General features: G+C 35.7%; 1 protein-coding gene across 4 annotated transcripts in view; it reads right to left on the reverse strand.

Annotated features, from left to right (window-relative positions):
- Positions 1–16,970, reverse strand: part of COL11A1 (collagen type XI alpha 1 chain) — a 164,409-nt gene that overhangs the window by 10,347 nt on the left and 137,092 nt on the right. For all 4 annotated transcript variants that reach the window (XM_074832648.1, XM_074832647.1, XM_074832646.1 and 1 more), the window contains 9 exons: positions 15,173–15,226; positions 14,563–14,670; positions 14,321–14,374; positions 13,975–14,028; positions 12,744–12,797; positions 4,934–4,987; positions 4,401–4,508; positions 4,263–4,316; positions 801–854 (listed from right to left, as the gene is read on the reverse strand). In XM_074832648.1, the coding sequence (XP_074688749.1) occupies positions 801–854; positions 4,263–4,316; positions 4,401–4,508; positions 4,934–4,987; positions 12,744–12,797; positions 13,975–14,028; positions 14,321–14,374; positions 14,563–14,670; positions 15,173–15,226 (594 nt within the window). The remainder of the gene's footprint in view (positions 1–800; positions 855–4,262; positions 4,317–4,400; positions 4,509–4,933; positions 4,988–12,743; positions 12,798–13,974; positions 14,029–14,320; positions 14,375–14,562; positions 14,671–15,172; positions 15,227–16,970) is intronic.

A 16,970-nucleotide genomic window follows, 5' to 3' on the forward strand; every position in this document is an offset into this window, starting at 1 on the left:
CAAATGTCATCACTGTTGCTAGACAACAATTAACCCAAAACCAAATTATTCTGAAAGCGTATTCATTGTTGTTAATTGGCCTTTTAGGCTTGGGGATTATTTGCAAGTTGTGACTGCTTATTCAGTGAAAGAGATCTAAGTGCAACATAGTCCTTACTGAAACTGATGCAGAAATAACAATACCTGTGGGTACAAATTTCATCCCAACTTTCGCATTTAGATGCTATAAGCATATTATAGTTGCACATTCGTTTCCACATGTAATATAGCTGTATAAACAGCTGATCCAAGCACGTAAACAAAAACTGAAATTCACAAGATATAATCATATTCGTATCCCTTTCTCTGTACAGTTTTTCTCTGATACACAAGCAATCAATAAATTGCTGGGACTCCATTAGAAAATGCTATCCTGGATGTCTCAATCCATTACTTCAAAAGAAAGTGTTATAGCTGTTAAATATTTACATTTTGTTGTCTTAAAATAAAAATATTTTTATTTCTACTTACTTTGTTTTTGTAAAACCAACAGTTCTCTTTACATCAATGTCTTTGGGATTTTCATTGCAAGGAAGAATCACATGGTCAATGGATTACCACACAGGCAGTAATCTTTTTCATTCTATATATCTCCAGGATATTAGATGTGGCTTAAAACTGCACAATTACTATAAAGGCTATGGGAAGCTGACAGACAGGGTAAGTTGTTTTGCTTTCTGATACAAAACCCCTAGTGTTTCTGCTATTTTTATACAGGCTTTTAGACTGGGTCAAATGTACAAACAATGAATAAAGTATACCTTCTCTCCTTTGGAACCTGGATCTCCTTTCAGGCCAGGCAAGCCAGGTGGACCCTAAATAAATCAAGGGAAGTAATGTTAGAATAAGTTTTAACACACTGCACAGATCATGTTTGCTTGAAATATTATTAAAGGTAGTGTCGGTCAAAGTACAGTGTCATTCAGTGGTTGATGGTTGTGATTGATGGCATGTGATTTAGGGCCCAAGATAAAGTTGAAATGTATTTTTAAAAAGGCATAATGATGCTACTGTAGCATTTAAATTACTTTATAATTAGAAATCTATAAAGGGTTGTATGATTAGAATCTAATCTAAGCAGCAGAGGGTCAACTGAATTCTTAAAAGAGCACTGAAAGTGTCCAGTGAAACAAGTGATATTTAAAAAAATATTCAAGCAATTTTTGTTGATTAACCTAATTTTGGTTGTGGTTACATTACATGTTTTCAATTATTACTTCCACTTTAATTGCTGTACCTTGTTTTAGTTGCTTATTTTAGTCCTTTCTTTCATAAGACAGTGGAAAGTATCCTCTTAATTTGTTTTCTCCCAGTTTACTACATCTCAGAAAGATTTTTGCAGAATATAAATCAGGTTGCTTATAACAGCTGCTCCTCAATATTGTTTTGTTGGAGAGCTACCTCATAGTTTGTTTCAGCACTCAGAGCGTTGTCTCGGGATTATGGTTTCCTTGATTTGCCACCTGAAATCCCTGTATGACCATGAATAATGCATTTAAATCTATATTTTCTAAATATTCAAGTCTTTTCTACTTGACATTGCAGGCTTACTTAATGTGATCTAGGTGTGCTAGGTCCACTTGACATGTACAAGTTTATGGCTCTTTGTCACTTTTCTGAATGTGATTAGTTACACAAATTACTTAAGTTTTTCAATACTAGCCTGGGCAATCCTAAATGCTTTTAGGAACTGCCTTAGTCTGTTTGGGCCTCAACTGCTTGTTTGTTGGATAGGGATAATACCCCTACCTTACAGAGGTGTTAAACTGTTACCTTTATAGGTACTTACACGATTCACATCATATGAGCAGCTTACAATTTTTAGTTTTTATTTACAAGCCATCCTTTATGCAGCACAGTAAAGACATGTTACTTTATGAAAGAAATGCGCTTTATTCTAAATTTTATCTGCAGTTGTCCCTAAACATTACTCCATGTAGCTAGATTTCTGTAAACAGAAATATGCTGGGGCAGGAGACAGAGCTGCAAACAACCAACACAGGGTCAACAGAACCATTCTACCAGCCCTTCCACATTTCTGGGGTGGGTGTGGGGAGGGGACAACCCAAACCACTCATTTTTTTCAGGCGATTCCAATGTAAGCTGATGCTTAGAGAATCTATTGGAAAACTCCACTGCAGCTCTTGCTACCTGGGAAACCACCGCGAAGGATAAACACATTCACATGGATAGGTCTTACTTTCTGCACATCCCTTGCAAAAACCACTGAATAATCTTGTTCTTATAACTTGACACAAGCTTCTTTTCCCTGACAGTGCTCTTTTAATCTTTGCTGGGGTCATAAGAGCAATCCATGAAAGATACTATTTTACCAATAGTCAAAAATACAGCTGAATAGATGGCACAGAAGAAGATTATATATGAAACTTGTTAAAATCTCCTTGGTTTGTTTATTCTCCAGCTTTTTTTTTTTTTAATTTCTTTTAATCCTTATTTATAATTTTAGAAGAATTTTGAGGGATTTGAGAAATCTTTTGAGGTTCATAAGAATGGCAATGCTGGTTTTGTGTAATTTGTGCAGAATAAGGTGAAAGATTCAGGCCATGCAGTGCGTATGCAAGCACAGAAAAGGCAGTCATTTCTCAGAGGCTATTAGTCTCATACTGAACATGTATGCATTAGGTGTAGAGCTGCTAGACTAAGTCAGTATCTCATCACTACCAGTCTCCTGCTGGCAGCGGACATCTGTGAAGTTATGATATGGATAGCAGTAATAAGTGACCTTTTCAACCTGGCACAGATTCAAAAGTGCCGTAACACTTCATGTACAAAATATTATTCAGTGCGTATCCTTTCCATCTCTACTTCAGGATATCATTAGATGCAAAAGCCTAGGCAAATACATAATTCATGAATGAAATTTTTAAGCTTCTGGAATACAGAATCAGACTTTTTCACCTGCAGTGTGTTGTGCTCTGCTGCAAATCTGCTTTCATATTCTTCTGATAGCAATCTACTATGGAGGGAGGGAGAGGAAGGAGGGAAACCTAATATCAGCAACTTCTACATACAAACTTCACTTTCTTAAAGTCCAAAATAAAGTTTAAGTTGCAGCAATGCATCTAAAAAAAGTTCTGCTGAGCTGAAAAGAACCCTATGCATTTGGGAGTATATAGTTCATTATTACACTCAGCTTCAGATTTGAATTGAATATTTAAGCTCTCAAATGTTGGAAGAGAGATCTTTTGGTGATGTATTTGGAGGCTTCTGGTGACTGACATGTGGGAAAGGGATTGCTGAATAATTGACTTTTAGATTTCAGCACAGAATTGTAATTGAGGAGATCAGTTTTCCATTCCCTGATTTATCTCCCATGCATTTTATTTGTAAATTGGGCACATAACTAAAAAACTATGGTGGTGATCCCATCATAAACTCTTTGGAGAGAAAACGTTTTTATTATGGGCTCAGCACAGGGGAGTCCTTTTCCTTGCAGCTTCTCATTCATTGTTTCCAACCTCTGACTTACAAGCAATATGTTATCCATGAGAGTTTAGACAAAATGCGAATGTTAAAATGAAGGGCAAAGAGCAATAGTGTAAGGTTTCCTCAGTACCTTATTTGCTCATTATTGTTTTCTAAGGGACAGAGAAAAATGAAATTATATGTAAGTGCCATTGTAATACCATACATAATTATATACAAGAAGTGATCAATAGATGGACCTATGCACTAGATCACTGTTCATCGGAAAAAAACCCCTACCTAGTGTGTGGGGCATAAAAATAGATGTTCTGAAACTCTTTGCTTATAGGTTAAGTAGTTGCATGTTTGGAACATTTTTGGAAATGTAATCAGTTACCCAAACACTTTCACCCATGAAAGTGTTTCAGTCAATTAAAGAAAAGGCAATTGCTCCTGTTCACATATTCACATGAAGGAGAAAGACTGGTTTAGGGTAAACGTCTTGATTTATGCATTTCACTTTAAATTCCCCATTTTTTCCACTTTCATTTTTATATACTGGTAAAGTCTGATATGAAAATTTTATAGCTGATGTTCAGATTCTGAGTTCTCACTGGGGAGGCAGGAATGCTTTTGGAAAGATTTTGAATTCAGGTACATAGCTTAAGTGCAGAGAATAGTGACTTTCTGCTAAGAACTGACTTGTACATTCCGTTTTCTGTAAATGCACAGACATGCTAATGGTATGTTTTAAAAGGTGCTTTTTCTGTTTTGGCACTGAAAGGAAGGGTACTCACCAGAGGCCCAGGAGGGCCATCCTGACCTGGCGCTCCGGGTAGACCTTGTTCTCCCTAGAATAAAACAAAGTTTGCTTTACCAGAGGGTGTACAAGAAATGCAACATTTAAAATATTATTATAAACTTCGCTTACTTACCACAGGGCCAGGAATGCCCCGGAGACCCTCTGGGCCAGGTTTTCCTGCAGGCCCCTGTGGGCCAACTGGACCTGTTTTTCCAGGAGCCCCTTCTGCACCAGGTTCACCCTAGGGAGAACATAAGCAACAGGTCAGAGAGGAAGAGCTGACTAAGCTTGGCAGTGTAAGGTTATACAAGCTGCAAAGTGAGAGCAAGATTTCCTTACTCCATTTTTTAAAAGCGATTCTAAAACAGCGTTCTGCAGAGGACAGTTTTCTGAACAAAATTTTGATAGCCTCATATAAAGATGTGGTGCCAGCAAAGCATGCTCATCTTTCTTTTCCACAGGGGTGAGCTAAGTTGGGCCTACACTGGTGAGAGTCCACCAGGTACTCCATTATGTATTGCTACTAATTCTGGGTCTTAATTTAGATTTTACAGTTTACCTATTACTACTTTGGTAAGTTTCACACTCAGTGCATGATAAGCAATTTACTTCTCACTAGTTTACATTTTCATGGTCCTAAAAAAAAAAAAATCTTGAATGTATTACCTTTGCACCTTTTTCACCTTGTCTGCCTTCAGCACCAGTTGCTCCAGGAGGTCCCTGTAAGACATGGAGACTGAGCTCATAATCTCAGTTCTCTAATATATTACCAGTGGAAAGATTCTGAGAGTGCAATTTCCACTGTATTAATAAGTTGTACATGCTAACAAACGATCATTAAATTTCTTTCTTGACATTTTATTTACAGGATAAAAATCCCAATCTATCATATCATCTCTGTTTCCCTTTATAAAATTTTCTGGGTTTTTAGAATATCTGAAAGAATATGGATCACCTAACACCTCTGATATGCTGAGATTAAAAACAAAGACATAGCCTGGAAAAAAATCAAAACACTATATAAAAGGAAAAGAACAGTACTAATTTACTTATACAATAACAGTTTTAAACTTGTTTTGCATTGGCTTCTACCTATTCACTGTAGTTTATCCACTGATTCCAAAAGGGCCTGTCATTCTACAGTGTACAGAATAGCATATACTTCTTTATTCTCCAAGTCGTGGATGGTCTCAGTAAGCCTTTTGATTACATTTGGACAGCCAGAATTTGATACATGCCTTAATATTATCCAGTAAATATGAACTGGAAAAAAAAAAAATCATGACTAGAGGTTGTAAGGAATGAAACAAAGACACTGACTACAAATAGCTCTTGGTATCAGGTTTCCTGCCATTTCTCTACAAAATCTCTGTTTGACTAAGAAGATAGAACTCAGTACTGCAGGAGGATGTAGAGATGGGATAAGGTTCAGCTGAAGGCCACAAAACAGGAGTTCCAGTTGTACAGCAGCACTGTGACTACGTATTGCTGATTCCACCCATCTTTCATTTTCTTATGGTTTCAGTGAAAAATAAAAAGACAGTTTTCTCCTCCAAAACATCAAGGGCTGATTTTTCAGGTCAGAGAATTAATATTCATAGCTTTAGTTATAAACAGAAGCAGTATCTAGAATCTAATGTACTCTTCTGAAAATGGTTCTCTTATATATACTTAGTTTAGAAAAGATGCACTCAAAGATAATGGACCAACTGTTTTCCTACAAGGTTAATTTTTAGCCTGGGAAATGTCTTTATTACAAGTAGCTATTTTGTGCCAACCAATGAGCAGCTTAAAGCAAAAGGAAAGAAAAGTGACCATGATCAAATACAAGGTGATTTTCTGAATCTACAAAGTTTACTTCCTGAGACTTCTCTGTTCATTAATGAAACAATCAGTTTGTTATGTAGAAAAAAAAAAAATGTTCTGAGGATCAGCAACAAGAAAAAATTATTTACTGTTTTTAACTTCATAACAACAGAAAAAAAATTGCAGGGCCCTAAAAGTAAAGCACTAAACCACATTCATTATTCATCCTATTCTGTCTAACAGATAAGAACTGTTCTTCCAGTGAGGCATCTACCTGTATGCTTTGTGAGCGCATGGCTTTAGACCAGAGTTTGACCTAATAGCAATTTGTTATAGTAGAGCTGAATTTAGCCAAAAATTTTTATAGCCTGATATATTTCACCACCCACTAATATTGGCACATACCTTGAGCAACTCCACCAGTTTTAATTTAATTCCTGGGAATTTATATTCATTTTATAACTATTTACATAGTATATTAAGATCATTCATTTGCTTCTGAAATTAAGCTTTCTCCAGGGTGGAACTGAACATCTGCAGCACTGTATGAACCTTTTGGCCAACAGAGATAGCTCAGGCTTTCCATCAAAGGTAATGCAAAATGAATTGAATTACCCACAGTGGTCTTTGGTCATTTGTTTTGGGTATCAACAGGTTGTTCTCTTTAGTATTTTTAAGAGCTGTAAGTGGTAAAGGACCTAGGTTTACTTCTTCAAAATACAGAGAAGCTAAAAAGTCCTGGCTAGGGAGGTCCAACATCTGACTCTTTAAAACAGGAAGAAAAATTTAAATCACTACTGTTCCAGTAATAATCTCTGATGCTACACCCCTCTGTGTAGGTTGTAATCAGTTGGGTGGATCACAGTTTGCAGTGATAACAAGAAAAATTATCAGCAGGTATATAAGCAAACACAGGAACATATTAGGAACAGGACTTTTCCCCCCCCATACACGAATTAATTTACATGCCCATTGTCTTTACTGCTTGAAAATTCCTTGAACTCAAGTTCCCATATGGATTATAATCTACCCTACTTAAGAAACTGAAAAGAGTTGAGCATGGTAGTTTGTATTTGAGAAATATGGTCTCTGTATAATCTAGAAATGCAGCTGCAACATGAATTAGCAGGGGTAAAAACACTGTGATCGCTAAATTACAAATACAATGAATCATGATTGCTAAACAAAGGGGGTGCATTCATTATCAAACAATGCCAATGCTGCACCAAGCACAAAGCAGCTAAATGAACTGCTCTTTCTAACAGGCTGTGATTGCTGGCATGGCACAGATGGTGCTTCTACAGAGGAAGACTACTAATTATTATTTATCTTACCTTCCTACACTTGACTTGTTGGAGTGTCTGGTAAATTTTAACTGACAGAAAAGATCTCAATAACAATAATTTTAAATTAATGCATGGCTCTCCACCCTCACCACCCCAGCTGCCATAGTGATTTTTATGATCATTACACTTTAAGTTTGGACATATCGCCCGATACATTTTATGCAGAACTGAGAAGACAAAAGAACTCATACAGAAACAAACTTTTCCTCAGTTTTTGTTACGTGAACCTATTGGACATTTTTGTCTGTTCTTCCACATTTCATTATTTCATTCAAATAATTTAAACTGTTGTTTATTGCTGTCTGTCATCTGACTAAAAATATGATTTCCAACACAGAAAACCATTACCACATTTCATCAGTCTGTTCAGATAGAAACCTGGCCTGTTGTTAGGTGTTCTGTGCATTTGCAATCAAGAGAAAATCAGCTTAATTTTTAAGTGGTGTGTGCACCCTGCTGAGGCAGCATGATGCTGTAGCCAAAATGGAAAAAATCTCCTTCATAGAAAGACTTACTTTTTTTCTAGGTTATTTAAGATTGTATATAAAGGCAACTAACCAAATAAACTTCTGCTTCTCACAAATTTAGAGACTGGTTTTGCTGCAGTATTGACATCTGTTCTTTTATTGAAAGCATGCAGTATGCCTTCCAGTTGAGAACAAAAATGTATCTTAGTCTTGCACTTTAAATTCTAACATTTTTAGATTGATATACGGAGCCTTGTGTATATGTGATCTAGACGTCTAATTGACTCTAATAAAGAAAACAGCCAAACAGCAGAAAACACAGCTGAAGGGCCTAGCAGACTGAAAGCTTGAGAGGAACATAAGCAAGAAGTACTGTGTTGATTTTTGTTGACTGTATATATTGCTTTAAGAATGAATGTTTGATGTTGTCTTTTCCTTATGCTATTTTTAACATTTGTCAGATAGAAATCAATGAATTCAAACTAGAGATGTTACCCAGTACTCTACAGCAAAACAAAAAAGTCCCAAAAGTATGTGCAAAGAATTAAGTTTCAGAAAATAGTAACAACGTAATTGTAGAGTAGTTCAGTCTTTGTAACATTTCTATATAAGCAGGCTTTGGATCAGCAGGCCTTTTGAGATGTTCCACTTCTCATTGATCACAACTCATTTATCTCCTACATTGGAAGGAGAAACTGGAAAACATTACACTTCTTCAGAAACACAGCCTTCACATAGTATGCAGTTGGTCACTGCTAACACTATTATGAGCAACAAGAAAGCTGTATAGCTGAGAACTCTCACTGACAAGCCCATAGCAATTTGTCAACATCTTGGTTGTCTTAGATTGCTCCAACAATAATTAACTTCATAAAGCAGTTTTTGTCTTTCAGAATGTAAAAGAACACCTCAGAAACCTCATCCTTCTGTGAGGTTGGCAAATTTCATTTATCTCTTTTTTGCAGATAGAGAAATTCAGATGGCAATATTACAAATGTTTAACATGCATGGATTAGAAAAGGGGTTCCCAGTCCCAAAGCTGTACTAGACTGTTCAGCTTGGAATGTAATATACGTACATGCAATGCCTCAAGTTTTCTAGAGGATCTGGGCTGATTTCCATCAGTGGAGAACTTTTCAAGGGATTTGATGATGGAAAGCCCACAGTGAGAGGAAGATGTGCTGATGAAGAGCAGCCATTCTCAAATCAGACAGAACTGGTAAGGCTAGAGTTGGGTCCTGGATAGCTGAGAAGACAAGTCAGTGGCCTGCTGTGGACTACCTTTACCAAAAAGCCTATTGTGTTGGATATTTTTATAAATGTAAAGTAAATATGACAGCTGATGAAGTGGTAGTCGTTGTGTCTAGTCTCTGAGGTCTTGATCTAGCAAGACGCTTAAACGGGCACTGAAATCTGCAAACTGAAACAAATGCACGTTTCCTACCAAGCTTGTATACTATGTTGAATCAGGAATACTAGGAAAGTTGATCAATTTTTCAAGTAGCTATAACAGATGTCTTTAAATAGTATAAGTTTACTTTAAAAGTTCTTTCTTTTTTGATGACTTAACAATAAATGGAATTTTTGGAAACACTATATTTAACTGCTGGTGAGCGTTCTTCAGAAAGATGATATAAAACTGTTAGCACTGGTCGGTTAGAATGCTGACTTTAGCACTAAAATATTGTAGTTTAATTGCCCTTCTATAGTTATGAAAACATATGTATAAAATGTATATTATGCAGTTGTTAGCTTCATTTTCTGTTTGACTTCAATAACAGTTATGACATGCTTTTACTTCTACACTACTCATTCACATTCTGCTATCAGTATGCTGACTATGTAATCAGTAGCTGACTATTTCTGCCTAAGAAAGAGTAGCAAATGCTTCCGAGTACATTCCTTTTATTTTAGAACCATATCTTTAATGGGGGTTATCTCGTATAAGACAACTGTTTTAAATCGAAGGAAATGTGTTTTCCCTAAATACTTCCAGCATTTACTCCTATATTTTTGTTAATATCATCTCATTAAAAGTTATAAACCAAGATAGAAACCTATATTTTGTATATAGAAAATACTGAGCATAGTCTTTTACTTCATTGACAAGATACTCTTTTAAAGAATTACTATTTTTAAAATTTATTACAGGACATTTTATAATTGAATTTAAGAAAATAAGAGTTTAATCAATACTAAACTAGTTCCTGCAAGTCTGATCCAATGAATATGTATTTTTAAATTGGTGTTTTGGGCACTGATCCTCTCTTGCATTGAACTAGAGAATCTGACCTTCCATTTGTTAATGACAGAAGCACTTCAGCTCTATGTTTCCCTCGACATGTTTCATAGCTCTAATTTTCTAAACAGTATGTGCACAAATCCATGCTAGATTTGCACACACGATTACTATTATTACTTGCACCATAACTACATAGAGGTATAAAGTGTTCTAAGCATGCCTTTATCTGATCTGGTACATGCACAGATCATTTCAGAAGTCAGGATCTGTAAAATATTAATTATAATTTAATGAAAGTTTTAAGAAAAATTGTATCAGTTTGAGAGACTTTATCAATGACAATGTCAGAAGGTTTGCCCTTCATAGATTATGGTTTTTGCCTATTAATATATTTAATTTAGTCATTCATCTGACTATAGGACTTCATTCTGAAGATACACTGGTCTCTCCCTTATAAAACTGGAAGTATCTATGGTATTAGGACTTTATGAAAGGCAGTGGTGGAAATATTTTTTTGGAAGAGCAGTTGTTAGGTCTGAAAAATAATATATTAATTAGGGTACACATTTCGTGGATGCTCTAATGATCCATTTTTGTTTCATCCATAGATTTAACCTTTTGTTTTGATTTAGATGAGTCAAGTGGTCATCAGCATGCTAGTCAATTCTACCTCTTAAGAGTAGGAGTCTGGAACAGACTTATTGTTCTGACATGTACTTCCTAAGTGGTATTTCTTCAAAGAAATTCACCACAGTGCTTGTCCATGAGACCCTTGCTCAGTCTGCAAGGCTCTGGTACTTAGTGTCAAAGCCTTTAGAGCATCACAGTAGAACAGTTTTGGTATTTGCTTATCTCACCAGCTAGTAGTACTCTTACTACTGTTATCCATCAATAACTAGGAAAAATAGTTTTTTCTTGGCCTTCACTTGATAGTTGAATGTAACTGTAAGTATGTTTCTGTAGCTGAAGCCTCTTAGATACAATGGGAATTTATGTATTTATGTCCATGTCCTTCACTAGAATTTACCTCCCAGGGAAAGTTGGGGGAACCTCTTTGTAACCAGCAATACTAAACACAGATTGCTCAATCTGAAACCTGGTAATAAACACAATTTCAGAAGACCAAGCAGTGAAACTGAGTTCAGGTCAGTTCCAAAATAAAGGGACATGAAAATGAACAACAGAATAAATAAGGAGACTGTACAGTTGAGTTTGAGGGACTAGATTTAAAAGTATGAATCCTGAGCTCTGCCAGCTTGTTGTTTCAGAGACAAAAAAGAACAAAAAACAGGGTGGAATGTTGTTTGCTAGTAGTATAGCCAGAGCTGCACCTCCATAGATAGCAGTAAATTGATTCTACCATACAACTAATGGAAACTAATGAAGAGCATTTTTTGTGTTCATTCTGCCAGCAAAGTATGAAGCTTTCAATCCTTCATTGTTTCTCTCTCATATAATATCAGTACAATACAGACATTCTGGTACTCAACTAATGTAGAATCTGATTCTACAAAATGCTTTCTTCAGAATTTGTGAATGGGATTACTTGGCAATATTTAGCCACACTTTCTCCCTGAAGTGGAAACATGTCAAACCACTGGTGATGTGTTATTTGTGTTTCTAAAGTGTTTTTTGTCTAGGTACAATCAGATGCAATATATCCCATCTGTTAGGAATGAGCTACTGCCTTTCTGTATAATAAAGTCGGAAGTTCTAATTTGATGTCGAACAAACATACTAATTGCTAATATTCAGTCGAGCCATATTTCAGTTCTAGTGATAAGGTTGCTAATGCTACCATAATAATTTACAGTATTATAAGTGCTTTGCAAGTTGGTGGAGCAAATAGATTATTGGTGTAAAATGGATAAAACTAATTAGGCATGTCAGTTCACTCAAGCCTATTAAATAGAGCAATTTAACACATTTTGTTAAATCGCTCTCAGCTTACATTCAATGATACCCCCTCCCTTGTTTTTTAAAGTGTAAAAACTGCATAAAGCAGACCTAGGGGTTGATGCATCTACTACAGTTCTGCAAGTGTAACATTATTTACTGGTTTTGATTAGCTATATTTGTAAAGCCTGTGAAGCTTCAAAGACTTCAGAAATAATGGAATGGCTTCGTAAGTTACAGAAATGTCTGCCTGTTATTTTGTATGCAGAAGGGATGACACAGGCCTGCACAAAAGCTGCATTGAAATTATTTTATTTCAGAGGCTAAAGACCCCAAAGCAGACACATTTCTTCCTGCTCCCTGAGAGCAGCTATGTACCTAAGGATGATGTCTTGTATTAGTCTCATAATCACTCACTCCTATTAGCAGACTAATTCAGCAGACACTGAATTCTTACCCTAGAAGACACTGAATTCACTTGGGTGAAAAGAAAAAGCGCAGTTATAGATAAGAAATACATTCTTCCCTATGTATTTTTGTTCCCATGTTCCATGTAACCCATGTTAAAGGGTTTTCTGTGCTGTTTCTATTATTTTCATTTCTCCTATTACTTCAGAGAAACTTCAGATGTCATATATGAGTGTCACAACATGGAAAACAAATAGCTGAAATTCTCTAGAACGTAGTGTCTCAGAAAGAGAAAATGAGAAATGACTTACTCTTTTTCCAGGTGGACCAGGTGGGCCAGCTTCACCTGAAGGACCTGGTGGACCCTGCAGTGAAAAGTAATAAGCTCAGTAGTAACAAAGGATAAAGTTATCTTTATTAAAGGCAACAAACATCTGCAATATGTGGCCCCTTTCGATGGACAGAAATTAAGTACTGTAAATACACACAGAGAAGTATGCCTGCTTATTCAACAAATACTTTCTTAGGGTGGTCTTTTGAAATTTGTAACAGCTTTTGTTACTATACAAAGTGCAATCATTCTTTTTTTCTCTTCCTGTTTGCAACAAAACATTTCTGACCAGATAGTGGCTGCACAGAAGTAACATACAGTCTTAGCCTACTGCCTAACTCCATCAAGAAGTTTCTTACTTTCTCAGGTGCTGAAATCATTACTTTTGCTAAAATTTTTCACTACCATCTGTGAGTTAGCTGCCTTCTCTTGAAAAATCTTTTGTGCACTGATAGCCATTTGGCTACTCCATCTTAGTAAACTGTGATACTCTTAAATTTTTCAGGGTTGCTGAACAGTTTGATAAGCTTTTCTTCAGGAACACAACACTAAAAGTACTTACTGTTAAATAAGACATACAGATACTAATTTCCTGAAGTTTTCAGGTAAACCCTAGTTTATAACTTACTTCCAACCATATGTTCAATGTAGTAGGAGTTTTTATTTTCAAACTGTACTGTATAGGATAATTCCGTGATAATCAGAACTTCCAGAATTCCAAAATGGAAACCCTATCTTTTTGCAATTAAAAAAACCCCCCAAAACACGTTTTAGTAAGGGAATCTACAGAAATATAAGAACCTTGATGCTTAATATGGGTATTGCTCAGATACTTAACTAAGAAGCACCAAGATTTTGCTTCATTTCATGACGTCCGCTAACAAAGATTATTTGGCTGCAGCATTCCTTTCTTATGCTCAGAGTTGCTCTATTTTTAGTTCTCCTCAGCAGCTCCAGCACAAATCCTTAACACATCATTTGTTCCTACTTCTAATAGAAATTGAGCTCTTGTTTCTGTTTGTTACTATAATATGGGCAGTTCTACCTCTACAAGGAAGTAAATAAGATATTTTTCAGTATAATAAAAGAAGCATCCACTTAGAAAATATTTTTAAGAGTATGAATGTATAGAAACCACTGATTCAGTAAAATATACTTTCTTAGCATAGGAGAGAACATGCAGCTGAAATAAAATGCCAGAAACAACTCACAGGTTGACCAGGATCACCATCTTCACCTTTCTCTCCACCAACACCATCCTGACCCTACAGAATTCATGGGAAAATAAGCAAAATACAGAATTCAGCTAAATTAAGTAACTTAGTTTCATATACGAATATAAGAGCACTATTTTTCTACAAAGCAGTTTCCTAAGGATGCTAGTTTTCAAAACTCTAAAGATTTCTAAACTTTTTTTAAGTCTTAAGAAATATATGAATAGAAAAGCAAGAGATCTTACAGGCAAGACTTCACCCGTAGACAAGGAAGAGGCAGAGTTAACTAGAATTGAGTGCAAAACAAGACTAGGACATAAAACTGTTTTTAAAGTATACTTACAGCTGGACCAGGTTCCCCAGGGGGACCAGGATCTCCAGGAAAACCAACTGGACCCTAGATAAATCAGGAAAAAAACAAGGAATGTATCATCCATTGACAAGAAGGTAGCAATTATCACAAATATTTTATGAAGCATACAATGAATTTAGTTCAAATGTAGAAAGTTATGTACAGTTCTATACGTAGCACAACTTCAGTAGTGCTTCACAGTGACTTGTGTTAAACTTATTAAGGCCACTTACTGGGTTACCCTTAGGCCCATCATCACCTGGAGGTCCTTTAGCACCTGGTGGTCCAGCTGCTCCAGGTGGACCAGCCTCACCTTTTTCTCCCCTTTCACCTTTTGGACCCTGTAGAAAACATATGAACACAAAAATTTCATCTGGAAATTGAATGGCTAAAAACTGATTACAATGGCAAAACTGTTTTTCAGACCTGGGCAATGTTACTCCTCAATAAATGCTGACATGTGAATGGGAAATTAGGACCTCAGCCTCAGACTGGGAAAACCTGTGAATCTCAGGTCAAGTGCCAACATCTGCACCCAGTTTGCATCAATGAACTGTCTTTAGAGAGAAAAACATGCATGTCAAAGTTAATACTTTCGGAAGAAAAAATAGGTACTCTTTTAGGAAGTCTTCAGCTTTGTTCTCTACCTCTTAGTACAAGATTGGGCTATAATTATACAGAAACAAATTGCATTTTAAAGGTAGAAGTTCCTCCCTGAAAATTTAAAGAAAACATACACAAGTACACAAATAACCCGATTAAATGCTTTCTAAAGTAAGCACTACCAGATACCTTAGTTCACCATAATAAAGGTTAATAATAAGACAAAACCAAAATACTCACAGATGTTCCAGATTCTCCAGGAGGTCCAGGGTTACCAGCTTCTCCAGGTTCACCCTGTAAATGTGTGAGGATAATTTGATGAGTCATTAGGGAGATTATTTCTATGTATTTACTTCTGTTGCTACATATTCTTCTCATGCTTATTCATATGAACAGCTTACAGAACTGTCTTTTATTGGGTCTAACTAAAGGGGGTTGAGTTACATATGGTTTTGCAGAACTGGAATCTGAAAATTTAGAGAGAATATATCAAACTAAGCTTTTAGTGAGTCAGGGAGACTAATCTTCCCCTTGGGCTTTGGAAGATCTTCCCCTTTATTATCCCATATATTGCAAATTTCCTGTTTGTCATCTTTCTTTCTAGTCACAGAAAAACCAAATAAGTATATTGACTGTGTAAATTTATTTCTCTAGAAGATACACTTTGCCTAGAAGCAAGTTTCTACAAATGAGAGAATACTAATTAGAAATGAATGTCAATGGAGTGAAGATATTATTGCTATAGCTACTGTTAGAATAAAAAATCATATGAAGAAAACAATAAGGATAAAATAATAGCATAACAGTTAGTAAAACTTTCACCACAGGCCACAAAGTTGTATTCTATGTATTTACTCGTGATGGAAATTGTTTAGCAAAGCAGATGGCTTTGAGGATGACACCATACGAAGAAAATCTATGCAAGTCAAAGATTATACACCATTAAGTTAATGTTTAAGTTAATTCAGTCTCTTTTTGAACTCATACACAGTATTAACTCAAAGACTGTCATTGCAATTGTTCATTTTAAAGTTTAGTTATGACTGATTATTTTCTAGCTCAGTGGTCTGATAAATAAACCTTTATAGAAAACTACTCTGTTAGTAGAATATTTAGCTATTAGCATCACAGACACACAAATCTGTGAAAGGATAACAGAATCTGCTTTGTGATTGTCATGGAGTGCTGAGATAAGAACTGTATATTTTTATTCCAAAGGATTTCTCGATGTAACTGCTAAAGGGTGATTTTTTTTCCTGCCGTATATATTCTTTTTCCAAACCGAATGTACCTTGTCAATAATTATGCCTATAAACAAGAGTACTTCAGTGCTGAAAATGCATCTCACACAATCCCCTTTACTGAACTCAAATCCAGATTTGGAATAAATTCTTGTATCCTTCATATCCTGTATGACCTGCACGCCCCTCTTCATTGTGTGCCATTTCTATTAATACAACATGCATGTCTGTCATTTCCAGGTGGACAGTATAAAAGTATAAATCATAAAATGTGAATTTTAAACAAATCTTACTGTGTAGATACTGGACTTTTTTCATAGAATCTAATGGCAGCACAATGACCTCACTGGGACCAGAATTTGGCCCAATGTGATACTACATTAGATGAATGGAAGAAGATCTGAGTACCCAACTGAATTCCAGAATAGGATAGTTAACAGATAACCACAATTTTAGGAGCAATATTAAAATGTCCTTTAGAAAGGGCACTTTAAAGGGCTGAATTTGCCTTTAGAAACTGTGGTATGTTTTATTAGACGTACTTAAATTTGCAGTAATCTTAAAATTTAACGATCCTTTTTAGTACTTAACATTCATTTGCTTCTGTGATACAGCATTCATTATTTAAAAAAAAATCTAGTGGATACTTCACGTCAATAAGCATTAAGGATGTTTTCTAGGAAAATTCATAATCTTCATTTCCTTATCCTTTGCATGGGGTTTACTGAATCTGCAGCATCATTAGCATTGCTTTTTCGTTCATGCCTACTGATCAATCAAATTAGAAACAGAGAATG

Source organism: Strix aluco, chromosome 8, assembly GCF_031877795.1.
Source record: "Strix aluco isolate bStrAlu1 chromosome 8, bStrAlu1.hap1, whole genome shotgun sequence".
Taxonomy (NCBI): domain Eukaryota; kingdom Metazoa; phylum Chordata; class Aves; order Strigiformes; family Strigidae; genus Strix; species Strix aluco.